Source organism: Zootermopsis nevadensis, unplaced genomic scaffold (genome assembly GCF_977971745.1).
Source record: "Zootermopsis nevadensis isolate Lab colony 2312 unplaced genomic scaffold, Znev_1.0 Znev_ptg000025l, whole genome shotgun sequence".
In the NCBI taxonomy this organism is placed as follows: domain Eukaryota; kingdom Metazoa; phylum Arthropoda; class Insecta; order Blattodea; family Termopsidae; genus Zootermopsis; species Zootermopsis nevadensis.
The window spans coordinates 10,171,714-10,195,155 of NW_028259157.1; the positions used below are offsets into that span (position 1 = coordinate 10,171,714).

General features: G+C 41.5%; 1 protein-coding gene across 6 annotated transcripts in view; it reads right to left on the minus strand.

Annotated features, from left to right (window-relative positions):
• Positions 1–23,442, minus strand: part of Pur-alpha (Purine-rich binding protein-alpha) — a 54,557-nt gene that overhangs the window by 25,652 nt on the left and 5,463 nt on the right. For 2 of the 6 annotated variants that reach the window (XM_022071717.2, XM_022071718.2), the window contains one exon: positions 23,147–23,206. In XM_022071717.2, coding sequence (XP_021927409.1) covers positions 23,147–23,206 — 60 coding nt within the window. Of the gene's footprint in view, positions 1–407; positions 666–1,331; positions 1,351–12,205; positions 12,364–23,146; positions 23,207–23,442 lie in introns of those variants that run through there. The other 4 variants (XM_022071719.2, XM_022071723.2, XM_022071720.2 and 1 more) reach the window with 4 other exon arrangements.

The window sequence follows — 23,442 nt, forward strand, 5'->3', positions numbered from 1 at the left end:
TTACAAGATCCACTATCTACCCTTCTACATTTAAATGGCCCTGGATTACAAATACGTACAAAGCAAAACAAACAGTTAAGATTGTGTGGGAACTGTGGAAGCATCTTAGCAAATAATTATCGATCGCTGAAACCTCGTCGTTAACGAAACCAATTTCCTACATCCTCCCACGCCACGCTACGCAGCATTTCGCCCAGATTAACGCAAAACGACACAACAGCGTACGACACTCACTTCGCAGCGACTGGCAAATGCAAACATTTCTCTAAGAACACGTCACAAAATGATTTTGACCGAGAAAATGTGACATCGCACAGCCACAAGGCGCTATTCATGTCGGCATCGTGAAGCACAATAACATTCGAAAAACAGAGGAGGTAACGATGGCGCAATGAATGCGTGCTAACCTGAATAAGAGCAGGACAACTCACCAGGCGGAGACAATACATCACCACGGAACACTCGACTGCGATACATGATGATTTCATGTTGCGATTGGCGCACCACTTTTGGAATGGCAAGATATTTTACGTTACTAAAGGTAATCAATAATTTCTTTGCAAACGAAACAAATATTCCGCGACGTCAATCCTACATGTTGCAACAATGCACTACGGCACGTGGCACGACGATTGTTGTCAAGCGCCATTCCCCCGCTACGATGTTTTGCAGACTGGTCGCCATTTTGAAGCGCTCGCGACCCTGGGAGCACAGACTGAAGGAGTAGGGGCAGGACCGGTCCATTTCGAGACCACTGGGGGGGGGGGGAGAGAGAGGAGAGAAATGACGAAATCTTGCCAAAGTCTGTCTGTGTCTATCGAATTTTCGGTAACATTTCAAAGTTCACGTAACGTCTTAATACAATACAACAGGTAAGTTATGCCGCTATTAATTTTTATTCAACTTCTGTGAAATTATTACCGTCGGCAGAGTCTATCGACCGGGCGGATATCAAGTGCAGTAAACAGACCGGAACGAAAATTAATTCGGTAGATAATAACAACTTCAAGTCAAAAAGAAGTTCTGAAGTTTGAACGCCCAGATTTAATTACTGTCTTCTCGGTTGTTGCGCCGTGTAGTTAATAGAAGTTTACCAACGTTTCGGAGGTCCCTGCTGCCTCCATCATCAAGGCGGTGATGGAGGCAGCAAGCACCTTTGAGAACAGCCGTGAGAATCTGAATTCTCGCCTAATTTCTTGCTTATTCCGAAAATGCCAATTTTATAATAATGATCTCCGGCCCAGATCGACTATTATGATGATGAAGTAATTCATGCTCTAGTTTAATTTATTTACGATTTCCTTCAAAACAGAATTAAATTAAACACCTACACATGAAGTAGACCTGACACAATGTGTCCTCTGGCAGAAGTTTAGCGACGTTTCAGAGGTGCTTACCGAATCCATCACCAGGGATATAGCCCTGACTACATTAGACTGCGTAACCCAGAAGCCAATAGTAATACTTTGTTTCCATGGAAACATAACCTATCGCTTCCGTGTTACCCATCCACAAACGCCCTTTGGCTCTTACGTAACCAGGGAATGGATGACGGCATCCAGATTTCGTCATCAGACACGTGCGCATCGTCAGCCAGACACTCGGTACATAAATACAAAGAATCAATGTAGGTGACTAGTCTAGTCGATGTCTGGCTGTATATCCTCAAGGCCGCTCGCTATCCTACTAATGAAATAACCAAGAAAGGCACTTGAACTGGGCGCAAGACATATATATATCTAATTCGTACAACTATGTACGCCTTATAAATAGCAAAGCATGTATTTCACTTTTACTACTGATGAACGGAAATCGAGAGCAGCCAAACCAAACCAAACCAGTCAGTATGGCTACGATCTGTACGTAAACTTGGGATCAATAATTATAGTATCATGCGTCTGCCGCCAGGTGACACAACTACAAGCCTCCTAATGCTGCCATCTGCCGAAGGTTTCGTCACTTTCTCAACAAGTCAAATATGTCCTTATTGCACACTTTTTCATAGGTGGCAGTGATGCTGGTAATACTGTTTAACTACGAACCTGCACTGAATGCACAGGGAGAGCATAGCTCCAAAATTAATTTCCACGGTGACTAAATTGCAATAAAATCTTCTCGGGCGACCATACGATTGACCGCCACATGAGAGCAAATGACTCTGGGATACAACAGTAGTAGAAGAGACATTTTATTCTCTTTGGAAAATAAAAGATCCAGAAGATTATTTTTTTTGCAAGAATGAATAGACGTCTATTTATTATTCACCTTTTTTTTTAAAACCGAAACGAAATCGTCTAAAAGAAACCCTCAAGAAAATTCTCACGCAGAACTCTACCAAACTTAACTCAGATTTCAAATAGTGTAGACTCGTAAGCAGACATCAAAGTTTCGGAGAAGCGTGCCCTAAAGATGGTGTTCTATCTACCAATGAGTCCACGCGGCTTCACAACCCAGAACATCGTATCCCAAGGACAATTACTGTAATGACAAATCCCACGGCAGTGTAATTTGGTCACACTTTCTAAGGACGAGACACCAACTCTGCCTACATTTATTTCCCGACAAACCTTATTAGCATCTATCACAGTTACTGTGTTCTTTGTGGCATTTACGTCTGAGACGAATAAAATCGCATGCCCAGCGTAAACCTGCAGCTGATAGTTGCATTCTGTTCCCAAATCCAGAAGCTTTACCATGTATGTCGCTCAAACGCATTTTAATTAAGGTAACTAGTCTTCTATGTAAATGTTCTCCCTTATATCTAACGAAATCAGAAAATCTGAACGGCGTCTTCTGAGACGTACAGCCACACGAAATTCCAGGTCGCATATTAAATGAAGCAGATATCAATGCGACGTGCAAGTTTGAGCAGCCAAATTTAGGATATTTTTTTTTTGTACAGGATCGGAAATATCAAGTACGAATACGGTGTATGCAATGGCACAACTTTTAAACTTTCGTGAAAATACGTAATTCTGTTAGCGCTCGTCAATAGAAACACAGTAAAGTAAGTAAAGTTTGTCCCACTATACGCCATGTAGGCGTTTGGGGTGAGTGGAGGTATAGCTCCTCTCTTCCTTGACCTCGGCACTAGATGGGGGTGAGTGGTCAGCATCACGCCCCGGCCGGCTTTACCCCCGGGAAAGGACCCCGGTACCCATTGTAGAGGAGGCTGGGTGGGCCCCAGAGCCGGTCTGGACGCAGAGGCTAGAGGAAAAATCCTCTGCCCCCGTCGGGGATCGAACCCCGGTCGTCCAGCCCGTAGCTAGTCACTATACTGACTGAGCTATGCCGGCTCATCGGTAAAAACACAAGACAATTCCAAACTGAGCCCAACAACGCCGACTTGCCCTCCAGACCAGTAACTGGGGCTTTCCATTCATCTCCAATCCCTTGAATCTTTCTTGTACTTTTACAATGTTCAAACGTAATGGAGATAAAGCACCTCCTCGGTCAAGACCATTTTCAAATAAGTTCTTTCCTTCTTGTGGTCCTGAACGTTCTCTAACACCTTCACGACTTGTATTGTTCCGGTTTTCGAATTCTCTCCATTCACTTTGCTCGTATACTGCTAACAATGCTTTTTTCCCTTGTGAACCCCGATCCCGTGATCGGTAAAGTGAGGAGCTACGAGTCCGATGACCGGGATTCGATTCCTAACAGAGATAGAAGATGGCTGTCTTTTGGGCTGTAGCGCCGAGTAGTCTGGTAGAAGACTACCAACGTTTCAGATGTCCTTGCGTGCTCCATCATCAGATTGACTCATCATCACCCTGATGATGGAGGCAGCAAGGATCTCTAACCCAGAAGACAGCCATTCTCGTACTCAACGCCGTGAGAACCTCAGAGCTTACTCTCCACCACCGCCTTCAGGTCGATTCTGGATTTCACCCAGACTCCTGCCCAATCGGTATCTGAGAAAAACGATCCGTGCATGAAGCTACCTTGATCGAAAACAATAAAATAATACATCAATCAGATATGGATCATCATGTGACAGTGTCATCTGGTCGGCGAAGTACAACACTGCATTCGTATTTCTACCGAAGTATGAATAAGGGGGGCTTAATAAAAATATTTAGAACAGCTTGGGCAAACAGTCCATGTCACTGCCTGACAAAGACGTACGTACAGTCCGCAGACCACGAGAAAATCCCTGCTAGGAATTCGATATACGCGCATGCGCAAGATTTCGCGGTGAGTGACGACCCATCCTAAAAGCATTCGTTCCACAACCACTGAACGAACAACAGACGACAGGCTTTCATGTGTTCTAATGGGTACAGCTTTAAGATTACCTCACAGTGGCACAGCGATTTAGTCTAGAATATTATCGCAACACCCGCAGAACACATTAGAGGTGCGCTCACTACACGCTACTCTTAACTGCTTGATGTTTTCAGTCTGTGTAGTAGCGTAAAACTCTGACGTATCACACTTCCCACCAATAGCAGCCCTCTAGTCCACCAGGCAGTAAACATTCCCCCAGCACCGCACCAGAAACGACTTCCCCCAGCAGGGTTTTTCTCGTGATCTGTGGACAGTACGTGCTACGTCCTGTTAGATTCAGAACCCGTCACCAGTTTCTGAAATCTCAAATCGCAGTAACATCAGACCCGCGGTCACTCTCTTGACCCTTTCACGCAAAGCTAAGAATCAACAGGTACGAAACAACTGATCGCCGGCAAAGAGACGCAATGCCCTCTTCCAGACCTCGAAATGTTCAGTTACGTATCGGAAAGGATTTCACAGCGATAGTGTCGTTCGCGGTCTTCTTGTAGGTGGGAAAACTTATCGTCGCCATCTCCAGGGTAAACACCAAGACCGATATTATACTTTGGTAATGCTGTTACTTCCTAGCTAGAAATAAAATAGAATTTTGCTCATGGGTTAGCGTACTACTGACTTTGTAAACATCTTCACAGAATGATTCTGCCAGCAATGGCAATGTAACTTATTCACAGACACCATTTCATTCGCAGTATGTAATCCATCTTTATAATTCCCATATTCGTAACTCCTATAGTGCATTAGTTATCGCTGTCAGATTTAAAGCTAAATTAGACTTTTCATGTGGCCAACAAATTGTTTTAAATTCCGGAAAAAAAATATATTTCCCTATTTTTCGATTATCTATTATCATTCATAATTTCGAAACGTTGCGTACGAGGCACGACGTAACTTCGCCACGTCCTTACTACAGAGAGCGTGGATTTAGCAGGAACGTGACTGGGATGGCAATGTCGTGTTCATGAAAAATATAGCAAACCAAGTCAACGAGTTCAAACGCTGAAAGGGGCACAGCCCACATACAAACATTTTGATTTCAAGAACAATTAAATTAATTAGAACGCTGGCCTTGTAATCCTGGGGTCTCGGGTTCGATTCCCGGCGGTGCCCGAATTTATAACTTGTGTTGGGCAAGGCCGTGGTCTAGGCAACACGGAGTTTTCCTCCGGGGGCTTCCCCCCGGTTTCTCCGTGGCATCCCATTCGCACACAGAAGAAGGCAATGGCAAACCACTTCTGGATCATCTGCCAAGAACGTATATGAACAGGTCCCAGTCCGAGAAAAGGATGGAAGGATCCTGTTCATATGGACCTGTCGTCAGACAGAACACTAAATAATAATAAGATGAGGTGGTCTAGCGGTTAGAACGCTGGCCTTGTAATCCTGGGGTCTCGGGTTCGATTCCCGGCGGTGCCCGAATTTATAACTTGTGTTGGGCAAGGCCGTGGTCTAGGCAACACGGAGTTTTCCTCCGGGGGCTTCCCCGGTTTCTCCGTGGCATCCCATTCACACACAGAAGAAGGCAATGGCAAACCACTTCTGGATCATCTGCCAAGAACGTATATGAACAGGTCCCAGTGAGAAAAGGATGGAAGGATCCTGTTCATATGGACCTGTCGTCAGACAGAACACTAAATAATAAAAACAGAACTGTGGGTAAATTTCTGCAGTATCTGAGGTTCTCGTGGGGTTACAACCCAGAAGCACAACGTCGACTCATTTCTACAAGTTCGGCGAAGACGTAATTCCAACATTTAATATGGAAGCTTTGACTCCTCGATCACTCAGTTCAATTTTACACATTACTTTATTACTGATATCGGAAGTTCGGCGTGTCATTTAATTACAGCAAAATGTAAATCGGTGAAGACGAATGCATACGACCTCAAAGTACAACTTCACAATTGGCTCTATCGCACCAACGAAGACTTGAGACTACTTCGGCAGGTTTTAAACTCAACTGGATATTGACTGAATTCTTAGAATTATCAATAGACCACAATTTCAATCAACTTGTGACAACAGAGATATGAAGAGAGGTCAAGTGCGAAGTCTATCACACAAAGGAACCGGACGGGCGGAGTATTCTGAGCAGAAACCGGGACTGTTAACAAAGATGCATTTGGTGTGCATCTCATTTCTTTGGTATCGTCCTCTGGAGATGAATAAGTAGTCACTGGCCAAGCCACAATTAAATCGGGTTTCCAGACATTGTAGAACATTCGTTCAGAACACTGGGCAGGACAGCTTCCTCAACACTCCTCACGGTTCTTATTTTAGATTTCTACAGGCCTGCCTGAGGCGATGCATCATCATAGCCGTAGCACCGCTACATAACTAAACGCCAACTCAAAATGGGATTCTGGATGTAAAATTCTACACGTGCTTCAACTTTAAGCGCGGTAAAGCCTAGCTTATTATCTTCAGACCGATATCAAACTTGTTAGCGACCAGCTAAAGTTGGTCACGAATTTATTTCGAAAATATGCCTATCTTCAACCATTTCAAGCCGACGTTAATCCTCATATTTCCGAAAGATACGGTCCCAACCTCAAAGGAAACAACGTCTCCATTACAAACATCAACTATTAAATGTTAAGATAAATATACCTGTTCATTCTGAAGACAAAGCCCATAAATACGCTCCATATGCAAAAAAAAATGATTACTGGATGTTAATGTATGTGGTACATATAGTTACCATTGGGCTTTAAAGGGATAAGCACAACTGCAAGAAAGTTCGAAAATACTATTATAGATTTCTTCACATCATACACGGATAGAAACTTACCCCCCCCCTCCAAAAAACACCAAAAAAATTAAGTATAAAACCGCTCGAAGGCGGGAAAGTGGTCTAGCGGTCAGAACGCTGGCCTTGTAATCCCGGGGTCTCGGGTTCGATTCACGGCGGTGCCCGAATTTATAACTTGTGTTGGGCAAGGCCGTCGTCTAGGCAACACGGAGTTTTCCTCCGGGGGCTTCCCCGGTTTCTCCGTGGCATCCCATTCACACACAGAAGAAGGCAATGGCAAACCACTTCTGGATCATCTGCCAAGAACGTATATGAACAGGTCCCAGTCCGAGAAAAGGATGGAAGGATCCTGTTCATGTGGACCTGTCGTCAGACAGAACACTAAATAATAATAAGATGAGGTGGTCTAGCGGTTAGAACGCTGGCCTTGTAATCCTGGGGTCTCGGGTTCGATTCCCGGTTATAACTTGTGTTGGGCAAGGCCGTGGTCTAGGCAACACGGAGTTTTCCTCCGGGGGCTTCCCCGGTTTCTCCATGGCATCCCATTCACACACAGAAGAAGGCAATGGCAAACCACTTCTGGATCATCTGCCAAGAACGTATATGAACAGGTCCCAGTCCGAGAAAAGGACGGAAGGATCCTGTTCATATGGACCTGTCGTCAGACAGAACACTAAAAAAATAAACATGGGCTGTACGAAGTGTCCACTCACGAACGCCTTGAGGCCACAGTGGTAAAGTACAGAGGTAATTTTGTCTTCATTTGCCCTCCGTACCACAAACTACCACAATGCTTCTTAACAGCACAGAGTTTCATTAATAAAACAGCCTATTGATATGCTATAACATAATTACAACACATTTGAGGAGGTCCGAAGTACAACTCACAATCCACGGGCATTATCATATCCGTTAAACGGATAGATTACTCACACATTTAATGACTCACTCAGATATGACTTAGGCAAAACTGAGGCCAAATCAAGTCAATCAATTTTTCCTTTCGAGTTGATAACGCAAATCCCTTGAAATCAGGAAGAACTTTTTCCTCTAGAAATTGCGCCTGCCATAAACCACAGAAAACACGTCTTATTTAATATTCTTTGAATATAACACAGAAAGAAGAGAGTTTGGAATGAAACAACTAATATATCAAATCTAAAACTTCTTGACGATGGTGAAGAGTCATTTAAATAACAATTTCCTTGGATATTATCCATCGTCTAGTAAAATATAAAATATAAAACGTAAAACGACGTTTCGGAGATGGGACTCTATCTCCGTCTTCAGGTTCCTACACAGTTGGGCCCACTAGATATAGCTAATCCCTATCTCCGAAACGTCGTTTTACGTTTTATATTTTATATTTTACTAGACGATGGATAATATCCAAGGAAATTTTTATTCAAATGAAACAACTAACGTTTAAGTCTGCTCCGGCTTCAGAATGCAGGAATAATTTCTGTACGGGTAAATGAGAAAAGAACTTGGCCCCAAAAAAAGGCTGAAATAATTTGGGGGTCTGATGCTCCGAACTTGCAGACACCTCGACTACAAGTCGGCATGAGAAACCATTACAGCAAACTTGTGCGACGGATGAGTGAATGAAATGGGATTAAAGCAAACTTTGGGACTCCCAAGTTAAATCCCCTTCAGGTTTATAGCGATTTTCTTAACATAATTTTACGCGATATACGCCCGATGGCATTTCAGGAAGATGGCTGTCTTCTGCGTTGTTATGCCGTGTAGTCTGGTAGAAGTCTACCGACGTTTCAGATCGCCCTGATGATGAAAGCAGCAAGGACCTCCGAAACGTCGGTAGACTTCTACCAGACTACGCGGCATAACAACGCAGAAGACAGCCATCTTCAGATTCACCGACGTGAAAACCTTAAATCGTACAACGTGGGAATTCATGTTTTTACATGTTCCACTAATATATTTGTTTGTTTGTTTAAATCTTGTCAGTCTAATCACAATAAAATTCCTATTAAATATTAAAATATTACTATAATTAACATTTAAATATTTAAAATATATTAAATGATGTTCTCTATCGAAATGTTCGATTTACATTAGATCATCACTTTTTACACGACATGTTTCAGTTCTAAAAGAACCATCTTCAGGTGTATAAAATTATATAAACTTAAATATAATTTCTTAAATGCAACTTTTAGTCAGATGTTTATCAGATTTCAGATGATGCATTTAAGAAATTATATTTAAGTTTATATAATTTTATACACCTGAAGATGGTTCTTTTAGAACTGAAACATGTCGTGTAAAAAAGTGATGATCTAATGTAAATCGAACATTTCGATAGAGAACATCATTTAATATATTTTAAATATTTAAATGTTAATTATAGTAATATTTTAATATTTAATAGGAAATTTTTATTGTGATTAGACTGACAAGATTTAAACAAATATATATTTATCACAATATGACGCAACTTTATCATCTCATGTTCCACTAAATTAAAATTAATTTAATATTCGACAAAGGATTCGCCAACTGACACGCGAGGTCATAGGGTCAGATACGGGCTTCTGGGCATGGTGAAACAAACAGGACTTGTTACGGGAATTCCAGAAGAACGAGAGACATCGCCACGAGCCATCAGTTAACGCGCTAACAAAGACCGAATATCAGAAGCTTTTCATTCACACATAATGCCATTTACGGCCCACAAACAACACGAGTTTATTGAAGCTTTCTGGTCTTTTCCTCAGAAAGCAACACCTACTACCACTATGACCGAGTAGGTGACCACTGGCAAGCTGTACAGTGTGTCCAAAAAAAATGTACACACACTATAATACGGAACGTTAATTAACCTTGTTATTGATCTCTGTGTGGTCTGTTTGCCGGCAGTTGTTTGAATACCTACACTAGATTCGTTAATTCACGCAGTGGCAATGCCGACGTATGTAAAAATTCGACGGAGGTAAACTAGATAAAAAAAAAGTGGACGGAGAATGAAAACATAACCGTTAGCAAACTGTAAAATTATTCCACAAAGCAGAAACGTGATTGAAAAGCTACCAGTTTTGTTATCAGTAACGTTAACCCACATATATCACATAAAAACCTATTCCACGTAAGTTTTTAAGAACGCTCGATTACTACAAAAAGTTCATATTCTCTATAACGCTGATGGGCTTTCCAACATTTCAGAACCAAAGATGATGATTTGCGGACAAATCACGCAGGAAACAAAATGAGTCACGCAACGACACAGTAAAGTGTATTATTATTATTATTTAGTGTTCTGTCTGACGACAGGTCCATATGAACAGGATCCTTCCATCCTTTTCTCGGACTGGGACCTGTTCATATACGTTCTTGGCAGATGATCCAGAAGTGGTTTGCCATTGCCTTCTTCTGTGTGTGAATGGAGTAATTGTTGGGAGCCCCCGGAGGAAAACTCCGTGTTGCCTAGACCACGGCCTTGCCCAACACAAGTTATCAATTCGGGCAACGCCGGGGAATCGAACCCGAGACCCCAGGATTACAAGGCCAGCGTTCTAACCGCTAGACCACCGTGGCGGTCGAAGTGTATTAACCTTCGCCTAATTAAGATATTAAACAACACCGAATTTCAAAGCCGCATAAGACTCGCGTCCTGCAAACTGCCCGCATTTGCACAGGCTAAATGTTCCGGTTGTTATTAGACAGTACGAGGAAGGGTAACGTTTATTGAATGGTCATGTCTGTCGTTTCAAAACGTCGCATTCGTAATAAAGTAACGCTGGTGTAGTTCAGTAGCCCCTGGCCTTTATTTACCCGCAACCCAAATTCCGGTCCTCGCGACACAAGTTTGCACCGCCTTGTAAAAACAAAATCTGAACAAACATTAAAATCTTACTAGGATCTGGCGACCCACTACTAGATCGCGAACCACACGTCAAAACCCACTGGAGTACTTCCATGTATACATTATAAGTTTCCTACTTTCCGAACAGTCAGCGGACGCGACAGACGCGGAGGAGGAGTTTGTTCCGGTGACCTAAAATTACGTCACCAGACTCAGAGCGATGACGTCACACACTCGACATCCGGCAAGTAGGAGGCACGCCAATAGAGTTTCAGTTCGCGCACAACGTCACCAATGACATCATTACATTCGTGTCAGAGGGGAAGGAGACTTATACCGATCTTGCTAGAAGGCAATCGATGTTATGACTTTCGCGAGAAACTCTCTGCGTGACTGTCAGATGTTACAACACTTTTGCTGCATTTTTTTTAAAGTATGTGAGCTTCAAACTTTCTTGGAAACATGATTTCAAAAACTTTCGAGTTGGTCCCTTGGAAGTAACTGTCAACTTAAATTCGCCGTCTTTTAACTCCTACTTCCTCAGGCCGAGTACCACAAGGACCTTTAATTCTTATAAAATCTGGAATACGAAATCAAGCCACACCGTTCATTAAAAGTAAAACAAAAACCTGTCCCTGGCGCCCAATTAAACACAAAGACATGCATATGTGTCCCAAAAAGGTTTATATACATTACAATACGGGATATCAACTTAGTAATCGACCTCCGCGTGTTGCGTTTACAAGGTGTCCACACTGCGATATACTTTCCCATGATTCAGATTTATTTATTTCATTCAATGAACGCGTACACATTTTTTTGGGACACTGTAGATTTGAGCGTTAACCTTATCACTGGATAGAGATTATTCCTGCCGGGAATCAATCCCCGGTCTTCCATTCATCCCGCCTGCTCGGCAAACCAAACAACTCCATACATCTCGAAATATACGACGGTTCGTTTATAAAAAAAAAAAATACTTTAAAAAAAACGTAAATATCAATCATTCTTTTTCATTCGCGTATCTTTGCACTGTGCATATTTTGGTTAATACGTCACAGACTGAAAACAAAATGTAATCGAATTTCTTCCTGCAAAATAATTGTCACTCGTCTTTGTCTACTAATCAATAGAGTCACTTCACATATTCGTGCAATTTGGAAACAGATTTACGTAAACCACTGACATACAAGCGAATGACGAAAAGTCGAAACACAGATTAGAATGAATACACAGACACTTGTGATCATTTTGATCTACGATATTTAAATTTGCCTTCAGTTCCCGAACCAACCAGCGATCCAGTAAAAACGTTTATGATCAATAAATATCACAAATACCTGGGGGATGCCAGTACTGGATTCTACCAAACTGCCAACTCTCGACAACCTGTTGCTCAGGTTCCATCCTTGGGTCCATGCAGCACATGTCAGCTCGAACCACGTGAAACTACACCCAAGCCACATTTACCGCGCGCCAAATCACCACCGGCCGGCAAAGAACTAGCGTTGGGGAAAATCATATGTTACGCTCATCACTACCTTTCCCCTTCCATTCAGTTTTCAAGAACGACTCACGTTACTGGAATGTAGCAATGGAACGCAGCACATGCTGATCCCCACCAATCACAAGTCACTACGTCACGTGACGTAGACGAGTGGCTCACAGCTGATGCATTAGTCATGACCACGGCATAGCGGATAGCGAAGTCTGGCAGCTCGTTCTCGGAACCACGATCCTTACATCACTACAGTAATTATAAACATTACCGCCACTCATCTCACGTTCTTTGACAATTAATGTCGCACACATACTGCCACTGCTATATTTAGAATCCGTTTCTGTGTAGTGATTTCATCTCCATCCCACCTCGGGACCCATTCCCGAAATCGGGACATGAATTTCCTCGTTCCTAGACACAATGAAGTTCTCACGAAACCGCCCGGTGCAAACGTGGCTCTTCAAGTGCATTTATGACGCATCATTTCTCAGACGAAGTACTGCACCCGCTCGATAAAGCGTTGAACTTCTCGATGAAGCAATCTTTCCGAGTCTACGGTAAGTGCCAGCTGTCGTCAGAAAATATTTTTTTAGGACCAGCAGAGGAGTTTAACCGCGGATCCAAACGCAAAGCTGAACTCGCTCTTTTTTTATAATCGTACACACAGCATCAAAGCTTAAATCGTGCGAGTCTTTTCCGGTAACATTACACAATGTAAGGTCGAAAGTGAAATGTCATAACGATGTCACGCAAAAATGCGAGACATTTTAATTGTCTAGTCTGAAGGAAAAATCCCGATATTTCCCTGTATCCGCTGGGGAAAAATCACAAAAACTTCGTCCGAATAGCAAATTTTCCGGGCAAAAAACGATTTGCCAGATATTTCCTAGGGACGAAGCAGCTCAGATTCAACCGACAGCCCCCAAATCCAAAATGACGATACATCTAAGAAAGAAAACAGAAATGTAATAGCAAAAGGAGAAACCCTGAAAACCCAAAAAAGTCTCACAAAGCAAATTCCTTCCATTATAACCTTTTCCACCATTTTTTTCAAGTTCTGTCAATACAACGAAACAATGGAATCAATTAGGTTATTGTGAAACGTGCATTCGTAAAACAATCGAGTCAAAGCTGATTTACCAAAAAAAAAGTAATTAAACAGTCCTAGAAAAAAGTGAAGAGTAAAGAGTAACTCAATTTTCCGAAACTTTAAGATTAGTAGAATTCACGACAATTTATTTTGTTTCCAAAATTATTTCCTGCACCTAAATCAATAACATGACCTCTGAGAATCACATTCTCGTACACCTACACCAGAAAACCAAATAGCCTACTTAGTTCCATTCATGTCTCCCTGCAGCTAACGCCGCGCATGCGCAACTAACAAGGATTTCCCAGCAATCCTGCAAGGCCAACCGTACAACTCACAATTTAAAACGTCTTGGAAACGGAGCCAACCAACGATTCTAGTTCCGACAACGTCTACACAATAAAATTCAGATCGACTGCCATTTTATGACAATCAGAAATATTATAGACGGCAAAATTAATTCCAGAAAATTAAAAAAAAAACAATTTTAACACAAGTATTTTATATATTCCCACGGCAGGACTACCAAATTCGTCGAGTAAAAATGGAAACGAAACCCAACACAGGGTAACGACTAGTATCTAAGATAGATCGAGGCTCTGGTGAGGAAAACGGTCATTCTAAAAACTTCCCGTCACTCAAGAAACTTCCAAGTATTCTACAGTCATGGGTACGGAGAAAAAACTGGACTTTTATACTACACCCGATATTTCTGTATCCTCTTCGTTTATAATTTCGTAAATAATACTTTTAGAAGTGTATCAGTTATCATTCTCAAAATTTGCCAATTTTCTTTTTCGCTTTTCCAATGCCAATTAAACTGAATATTCTTAATTATCAACGTATATCTAACTTCGTTTTCGATCTAGAGGAGAATCTATATCCATAACGATAAAAATCAGTTACTGCGTTCAGAGCCGATGCGCTCGCTCATGCAACTGGTGGCTCCACTGACTTCCGTCCAGACTGTCACGAGACGCCGACAATCTTTCACAGACGGGAAATTCCGTGGGTGAAAATTGCTCTAAATGTTCGGGTTGAGATCACGTGGTCGAAAAAACAGACCGGAAGTCCCTGTACACCTACAAGAACACACATGTATTTATCACGGCCAATTTCTTTACCGTTGCTATTTGGTGAGACTCCTCTGTCGGATTGGGGCAGTTTCAGGGCCCATTATCAATTCACCAGGAGATACACGAGTGAATATGGAACACCGATTGAATGATATTGAATGAAGAAACACAATGAGTCGACGAAAAATCCATCTGCCGTCGTTGCAAACTTTCTTCTGGCTAACACCTCAACTTGGAAGATCATGCAGCCCCTCCGCCCCTCAAACCTGACCCATATCGTGTCTCTTCTCAAAGAGACGGGTATGTAAGCCCGAACGAGGTGGCTAACAACACTTGTGATGGGCTGGGTGTGGGGGTGACTAACGATACTTTTTATCTTATCACTGTAGTTAACTACTGAATCAAAGCTTATCAGTAATTCCTTCGGATATTCTAACGAAATGTTACATACAAGATACTTTTTTCTAGGCTACACCTTCATCGTTGATCTCAATTCTTCTCGGGCTACCAGCCGTGTCAGGTGGTTGACGGAGAAAACACCAGCGTTTCGAGAGCCATCTTCGTCCTCGTCCTCAGGGTTGGACTCACCTGACACGGATGATAGCCAGAGAATTCACTGCACTTGGTCCAAGTGAACGCTTCATACGACCGTACTGAATTCACAGTTGAATATAATACTAATAAATAAAAATGGCGTTTCATGAAAACGGGCGAAGAGTTAGAATGAATAAACATCCAAAAAAACGTCTAGAAATCGACCTAAACGTCGTGTACACGAAAGAACAACATAAGTCCAAGATATCATCCAGTTTAGAATAAAAACTATCTTCCCGCATCCTTGCAAGAATCTAGGAAAAAATTTTGTATTTGAAGAATAAAAAGGCTTAAACCTGTAATGAACCCAATGTCCAAAATCCATCGCCACAAGACGAATGCAATATCGCCCCTTCAATGAAAGTCAACGATGGATCTCAAAGAATTAGCCCACGAAATCAATTTCCGGCTATAATTCACAGACAACCCCCAGATATTTGTAGTCTAATCGCTACCGGAAATGGATGCAACACCTGTCACCAAGCAGATTTCAAACCCGGATGATTCCACGGGGAAAACTTGGGGTGGGGAAATATCGCATTTGACAGAAATTCTCTCTATGACGAAGCCTACTTTACATCTGGGGTAAATTCCAAACACCTCATCGCCAGCAGATCAACAGAGACAACAGCAATGTTCAGAAGACGTTCCCGCCAAACACGAAAGTCTCAACCTCCAAAGTCATTTCACAAGATTATTACCACGATAACCATAATCGTACTAAAACTACGAGAGATCAAGTGTCGTGTCGTGCGACATAATTCCATACAAAAAAGTGACTGAGTTACGCCAAGCTTCAAGAGTTCAGTTTTGGACCTGCAATGACAAAGGAACAGTGTTACTGAAAACCAAAACTAAACACGATATCTCTTTTTCGTGTTCTCTCAAGCCTTAAAAAAATTCAAAATGCATTCCTCAACGCGTTACGAATGTAAAATTTCTAACAATTACAATAATAATTATCTTTAAAACATGCGCTTATACACAGTACATAAATTGCATTAAATTCTCACAAATTATATATTACAGGATATTTTCATGCTGCAACAAACAGAAATAATAATTAAGTGATCATTTCTGGTAAGTCCCGAAACAAAGTACAATCGAAAAGTGAAATTCCTTCCTCCAACTTTCCGCCTTTCGCAAATTAGTGGTAAAATATAAGCCAATCCCTAATTATTCGATTTGATATGTCCTCGACTATCCGTTTTGCGAGTTCGAAAACCACACAATTCTGATATCAAACGTTCCTTACACGATGTACACGAAATAAATGATCATCAGAGTTGGTAACATCTGAGAGAATGTTTCAACTCGAGAACCGCTGGACGCATTCTGATTAAATTTCTACGTCGTGCCACTGGAACCTACCCCAAAAATCATAAACTTAAAACTAAACTTCTTTAAGTAAGATACATTTTGTTCTCTATAAAAACTTATCGATACACATTAAACATCAGAGGAGAGAAAAATAACAAAGTGAAAAGTACGTGAACTGGTTTAAATTCGGCTTGAGGTTCTCACAGCGATGAGTATGAAGATTTCTGTCTTCTGGGTTGTTGCGCCGTGTAGTCTGGTCGATGTTTACCAACGTTTCAGAGGTCATACTGCCTCCGTCATCAGGGCGATAGAAGATTCTGTCTTCTGGGTTGTTGCGCTGTGTAGTCTGGTCGATGTTTACCAACGTTTCAGAGGTCATACTGTCTCCGTCATCGCCCTGATGGAGGCAGTATGACCTCTGAAACGCTGGTAAACATCAACCAGACTACACAGCGCAACAACCCAGAAGACAGAAATCTTCATACTCATCGCCCTGATGACGGAGGCAGTATGACCTCTGAAACGTCGGTTAACATCGACCAGACTACACAGCGCAACAACCCAGAAGACAGAAATCTTCATACTCATCGCCCTGATGACGGAGGCAGTATGACCTCTGAAACGTCGGTTAACATTGACCAGACTACACAGCGCAACAACCCAGAAGACAGAAATCTTCATACTCATCGCCCTGATGACGGAGGCAGTATGACCTCTGAAACGTCGGTTAACATCGACCAGACTACACAGCGCAACAACCCAGAAGACAGAAATCTTCATACTCATCGCCCTGATGACGGAGGCAGTATGACCTCTGAAACGTCGGTTAACATCGACCAGACTACACAGCGCAACAACCCAGAAGACAGAAATCTTCATACTCATCGCCCTGATGACGGAGGCAGTATGACCTCTGAAACGTCGGTTAACATTGACCAGACTACACAGCGCAACAACCCAGAAGACAGAAATCTTCATACTCATCGCCCTGATGACGGAGGCAGTATGACCTCTGAAACGTCGGTTAACATCGACCAGACTACACAGCGCAACAACCCAGAAGACAGAAATCTTCATACTCATCGCCCTGATGATGGAGGCAGTATGACCTCTGAAACGTTGGTAAACATCGACCAGACTACACGGCGCAACAACCCAGAAGACAGATATCTGGTTTAAATTCGTTCATTTCTCTTGGCAATAAGACTTACAATTCGTAAACAAACCGTATTTTACGTTTAAAACGTGGTTATGTTTTAACGACGTCTATCTACTGAATGCTTCCACAGAAATCACATTGCAACTTCTCTATAAGCATTAAGAATGCACACATGCAAAATGCATGTTTAAAACTGCATTCCGTTACGGACTACAGCCTTGATTTTACGTATTCAACTTCGGGTTACGAACAAAACCAACATTTATTTGACTTTTGATGACATAACGTGGTGTTACGCACAGACAGGTATCACTAACTGATAAATTCGATTGTAAACGTAGCCCAACGTGATAATTATTCAAGCTTAATAACAACGACGAAAAGGCTTACGCTCTCCATTGCGTGAAGAGTCAATATGAACTGAATTTGTAACATATGAAGTGCAGATTAAAAATATCTTCGGGCATTCTAGAATAAAAAAAATGGGGGGGAGGGGGGGGACAATCCTCCCCAGATGGGAACCACAAAAATAACGCGCTCACGTCATGGCTCTGGTTTAAATAGAACGACCACATACATAAACCTCGCATCAACACAGCGAGTGCCAAAGCTGCCCGATAACCGTTGGAGGAACGTGTAGACCAGAGGTTGCCGAATTTCAAACCCACTGATGACTGGAATACTAAAAATATAATATCAGATCCACAAGATATTGTATCAACTGCCACGACTTTGTGACGATATCAGGGGAGGAGAGGGGGCACAGGCCTCGAATATATTTGGCAATTTCCCTTTGCGAAATTATCAGCCTGTAGCTGCAAGGCAGTTCCATCCGATTGAGCTCTCCCACGCACGTCATTACCAAAATTCGGGTATTTGCGACCAAACAAAATGCCATTACTTAATCAACTCCAGCTGAAACCTGTAATTACGCATTTAAATTTCAAAACGTCACTTCCATTTAATGAGTTCTTATGACGATTTTCATAAGCAAGGCACTAATTTTGTCATTTCGTGTACGAGTTCTACTGACATTAATTCGTCTTAGTTATGAAAGGAACACTGAAATGTCTATGGTATATGTGATGTACACGACGCTTCAGAAGTTGAATATACTCCCGTCTTCGGGTGTCTGGTTGTCATGATAGCTGCACATTACTGTTGTTTTTATTATTATTATTATTATTTAGACCTCATTTCTTATATTTACTTGCTGTGCTCACTGCATCTTATTTTGTGGTATTTAATGTTTTAAGTTTTTTATTTTTTTTATTGTTTAATGTTTTTATTTAGTATTATTGAATTGAATTATATTACTTAGGTATCGTATTTAGCCCATTTCCTTGTGAAATATTATTCAATAAATGAATTTAATTATTATTATTATTAATACGGTACATTTACATATTTAGTTTCATTTGTTTGTTTGTTTTGTATTTGTAATATTTTACTTTTCAGACAGACCTAACAGAGGACCGAATGGAAGAGGAGAATTGAGGAGGCCATGGACCGAATACGGACCAGAGAGCCATAGAAGAAGAAGAAGAAGAAGAAGAAGAATATTTTACTTTTATTATTATTATTAAAATAAATTAATTATATAGGTATTTTATTCTGGACTTTGGTTTAGTGCTTGGCTGTTTTCAAGCACTTAAATAAATGAATTGAATTATTATTATTAATAATAATAATAATAATAATATGGTACATTTATATATTTAGTTTCATTTGTTTGTTTTGTATTTGTAATATTTTACTTTTATTATTTTTATTAAAATAAATTAATTGAATTATTATTATTATTAATCTTCTTATCACACGTTTTTTCCTGCTCCTGAGGTAGACAGTGCAGCAGCTATTTCTGAAACACATTTTATTTTAATGTGTTGTTAATTATTATTATTATATTACAGAATTTACTGAATGCTTTCCTGGTATTCTTCCCAGATATTTTTTTTAGTCCTTCGCTCACATTTCCTGTGGCTCCAATGTTTATATCCGTAACAACGGTCGGGTTCAAAATCTGGATCTTTCGAATCGAAGTCCCGGGTTCTGCCCCGAGCGATCACAGTTTCTCCATTTCAAGTCTTGCTTCTAGGTGGCCATGACAAGTTTTTATTGAGCAAAAGCGATCTATAATCACTACGTTTCATTGTTAGCCAACTGCTTCATGCATCAACACGAAAATCATAAATAACGAAAACTGGTTATTCAATTCATTATTCAATTCGCCCATACGTCCCAGTGCAACTGGTATAACCGAAACGACATATAACATGATTCCAATACATTGCTTACTCACAGCAGACATTTCACTCAAATGTACCAAAACGTGTTTCTATTACGATTAAATCAAAGCGGTAGAATCCCACCAGAGGACTGTGGATTTAAAAAGTCACTTTCTTAATACCTTTACTGCGAATTCAGTCCCAGAACACTTTATCAGACCTCACACAGAATGGCTGAGAAGTCACCATAACCCTACAATTTACAGAAGAACTGGTCAAAATGGCTACTGATTTTTAAATGAAGGATTCAATAAGCCAGTTTTCTGGCAATATGAAAGAAAATTCTACTAAGCGACCAGCTAGACCTCCCTGCCACTCTGTACAACAAACACAAACGCAAGACATTACACAATCATACAAATTTCATGCCATGCATTTTACACGACACTAATAAGGAAACAAATAACACAACTCATGTTGTCTTAATCATTTTTCAGTCATTAACTTAACTGCAATTCCATTAACACGTTTTACTATCCTTTGTAGGTGATACAGTACACACATTCATGACTTAACCATGCATAACCAACGGTAAACATGCATCAAGTTTCGATCCTGGGTTGTCGCAATCCTAACTTGAACGTGGTATTGAAATGTATCGCGATAAGATAAAATTCAGGTTAGATATTCGCTACTCATTTCAATATATTATCTAAAATGAGATAAATCAAAAGCATTTCATTTCGATAAACTAAAGAAACCTTCTTGTCAGAACAAATACACCCACTCAAAACCAAGGACGAATACTTCTGTCTCACGACGTCAAGATCTTCATATCTTACAACAGAGTGTGCCACCGTACACACACACGACGCTCACTACAAGTTATACATGGCAATCGTACACACAAAAAAACTACGACAAAATGAACTTCATATCAGCAAGAACTGGAGAATGTCATGTTAACGGCGGTAAAGTTTTGATATCTGGTGACGGTGTTAACATGTCCCACAACCTTTCTAGTATCCACAATCACAAACAAGATATATTCAATGCAAGACAGTACAAACAACAAAACTGTATTACGTATGACAACCGTCTTCTGGATTATTCCACCACAAAGTCTGGCAGACGTTTACCGACATCTCAGAGGCAGCAAGCATCTCTGAACCATCTGCATATCTTTGCCAGGGTACACGGTACAACCCGGAAGACAGTCATCTTCGTATTTAACGCCATGAGAACCTCAAATCTTATAAGTCTGTATCAGTCCCACGACAATATTAAAAAATATATTGATAACTACGATGTTTAAGGACCTTGTCGTGGTCGTGGGGGCTCGAGTACCTCAGTGACCCCAAGAGCTACTGGTAGGGCCTCCCTAGGGAGAGGTCAAACTAAGACAGGTACCCTGGTCCTCCAGGTTGGGGGTTGGTCGCAAGGCTAACAACCTTGCACCGTAAAAAGGAAGACGTTTCGAAACCTCGATCAAAGCCTCGGACAGACGGACCTAACAGTGAACCGAATGGAAGAGGATAATTGAGGAGGCCATGGACCGAATACGGACCGGAGAGCCACAGAAGAAGAAATGTTTAACGAGCTACGTGTTACAGTCATACTGGACAATCTTCAAGCTATAAATATATGTTACCTGAAGCATTTGCATAAACAATTACTAACATATTCGTATCTTATTAGATGGTGCACGTTACAGTTACAGGCTAAAACATAGACGAAATTTAAAAATTAATAATCGGATAAAAACAAATATAAAACTGTCATATAAACATTCTGTTGATAATAAAATAACAATACTGTTAAGAATGACAGTCATTATGACCTTAAAATTCTAGTGCGACACGCTTTCGAAGTCGACGTGTTTTGTTTTGTTTTCAGTTCACATATATCACACGTATTTTCCCGCCATCTTGTGTCATAAATGTTTAGTAGTCATTTGTAACTCTCTCCACAACTTAAAACAATTTATTTTAAATATAAACAGAATATCTATTAAGTTTATCAAGCACAGACAATGGCTTACATGCACATTTATGAGAAAGCAAATGTAACATGAGAATAGTACAGCTGCAAATATATTTTTAAGTGAAGATTTCTGTCTTCTGGGTTATTGCGCTGTGTAGTCTGGTCGATGTTAACCAACGTTTCAGAGGTCATACTGCCTCCGTCATCAGGGCGATGAATATGCCAATAGGGTGTGAGGAGTTGGATTTTATAGGCAGGGACGTGAAAGGTGTAGCCTGCCCCGAGCCAATGGGAGCAGGTATGGGAGTGGACCAATGGTAGCACGTGGGCGAGGGTGGGAGAGGGAGAGAAAGTAGAGAGAGAAAGGTGAGTGTAGTTGTATGGATAAAGGCCCTGAAAGGGGCCGAGTTACTGGTCTGGTTGGTTCTGGCGGCGCACTCTTGCTCGTTCTCGGAGTCCTCGGAGTGTGTGGATCAGAGGCTTCCAGGACCGGCTCAGGTGAAGTCCATCTTCCTTGTTAAAGTTATCAGGATGAAGTTCGATCTCGATGGCTTCCCTGATTAACCGGTCCATGTAGCCGGTTTTTGAGGAGAGGATAGAAGTGTCCTCTAGCTGTATCTTGTGCTCCAAGTTGAAGCGGTGTTCAGCAACCGCAGATTTCTCGGGCTGCCCGAGCCGGATGTGGCGTTCGTGCTCCGGCTCGGGCAGCCCGAGAAATCTGCGGTTGCTGAACACCGCTTCAACTTGGAGCACAAGATACAGCTAGAGGACACTTCTATCCTCTCCTCAAAAACCGGCTACATGGACCGGTTAATCAGGGAAGCCATCGAGATCGAACTTCATCCTGATAACTTTAACAAGGAAGATGGACTTCACCTGAGCCGGTCCTGGAAGCCTCTGATCCACACACTCCGAGGACTCCGAGAACGAGCAAGAGTGCGCCGCCAGAACCAACCAGACCAGTAACTCGGCCCCTTTCAGGGCCTTTATCCATACAACTACACTCACCTTTCTCTCTCTACTTTCTCTCCCTCTCCCACCCTCGCCCACGTGCTACCATTGGTCCACTCCCATACCTGCTCCCATTGGCTCGGGGCAGGCTACACCTTTCACGTCCCTGCCTATAAAATCCAACTCCTCACACCCTATTGGCATATTCATCGCCCTGATGACGGAGGCAGTATGACCTCTGAAACGTTGGTTAACATCGACCAGACTACACAGCGCAATAACCCAGAAGACAGAAATCTTCATATTCACCGCTGTGAGAACCTCAAGTCTTACATATTTTTAAGTGTTTCGATTTCTAAATTATCTTGGGCACACTCACCGGAATCGAAGTCTGAGCTTCCGCCAGTCTCCAGACCTCCTGCCTGTCCATGATATTTACCTGTAAAACAAAAGGTCACACAGTCGAGCTGAGTCCTCTCAGAGAATCCATTTTTCCTAATAAAGATATTAGATTCTATACAAAACTTAGTCCTGCAATACTAAAATGATAGCAATAAATTTATATTATTAAGATATGGTCACAAAACGTCCATCGACCCATTCACAACTAAAATTATGCTAGAAGAAATACACAATCAAAAAGATCTCGATAAGTAAATTCATGTGGATTAAGTA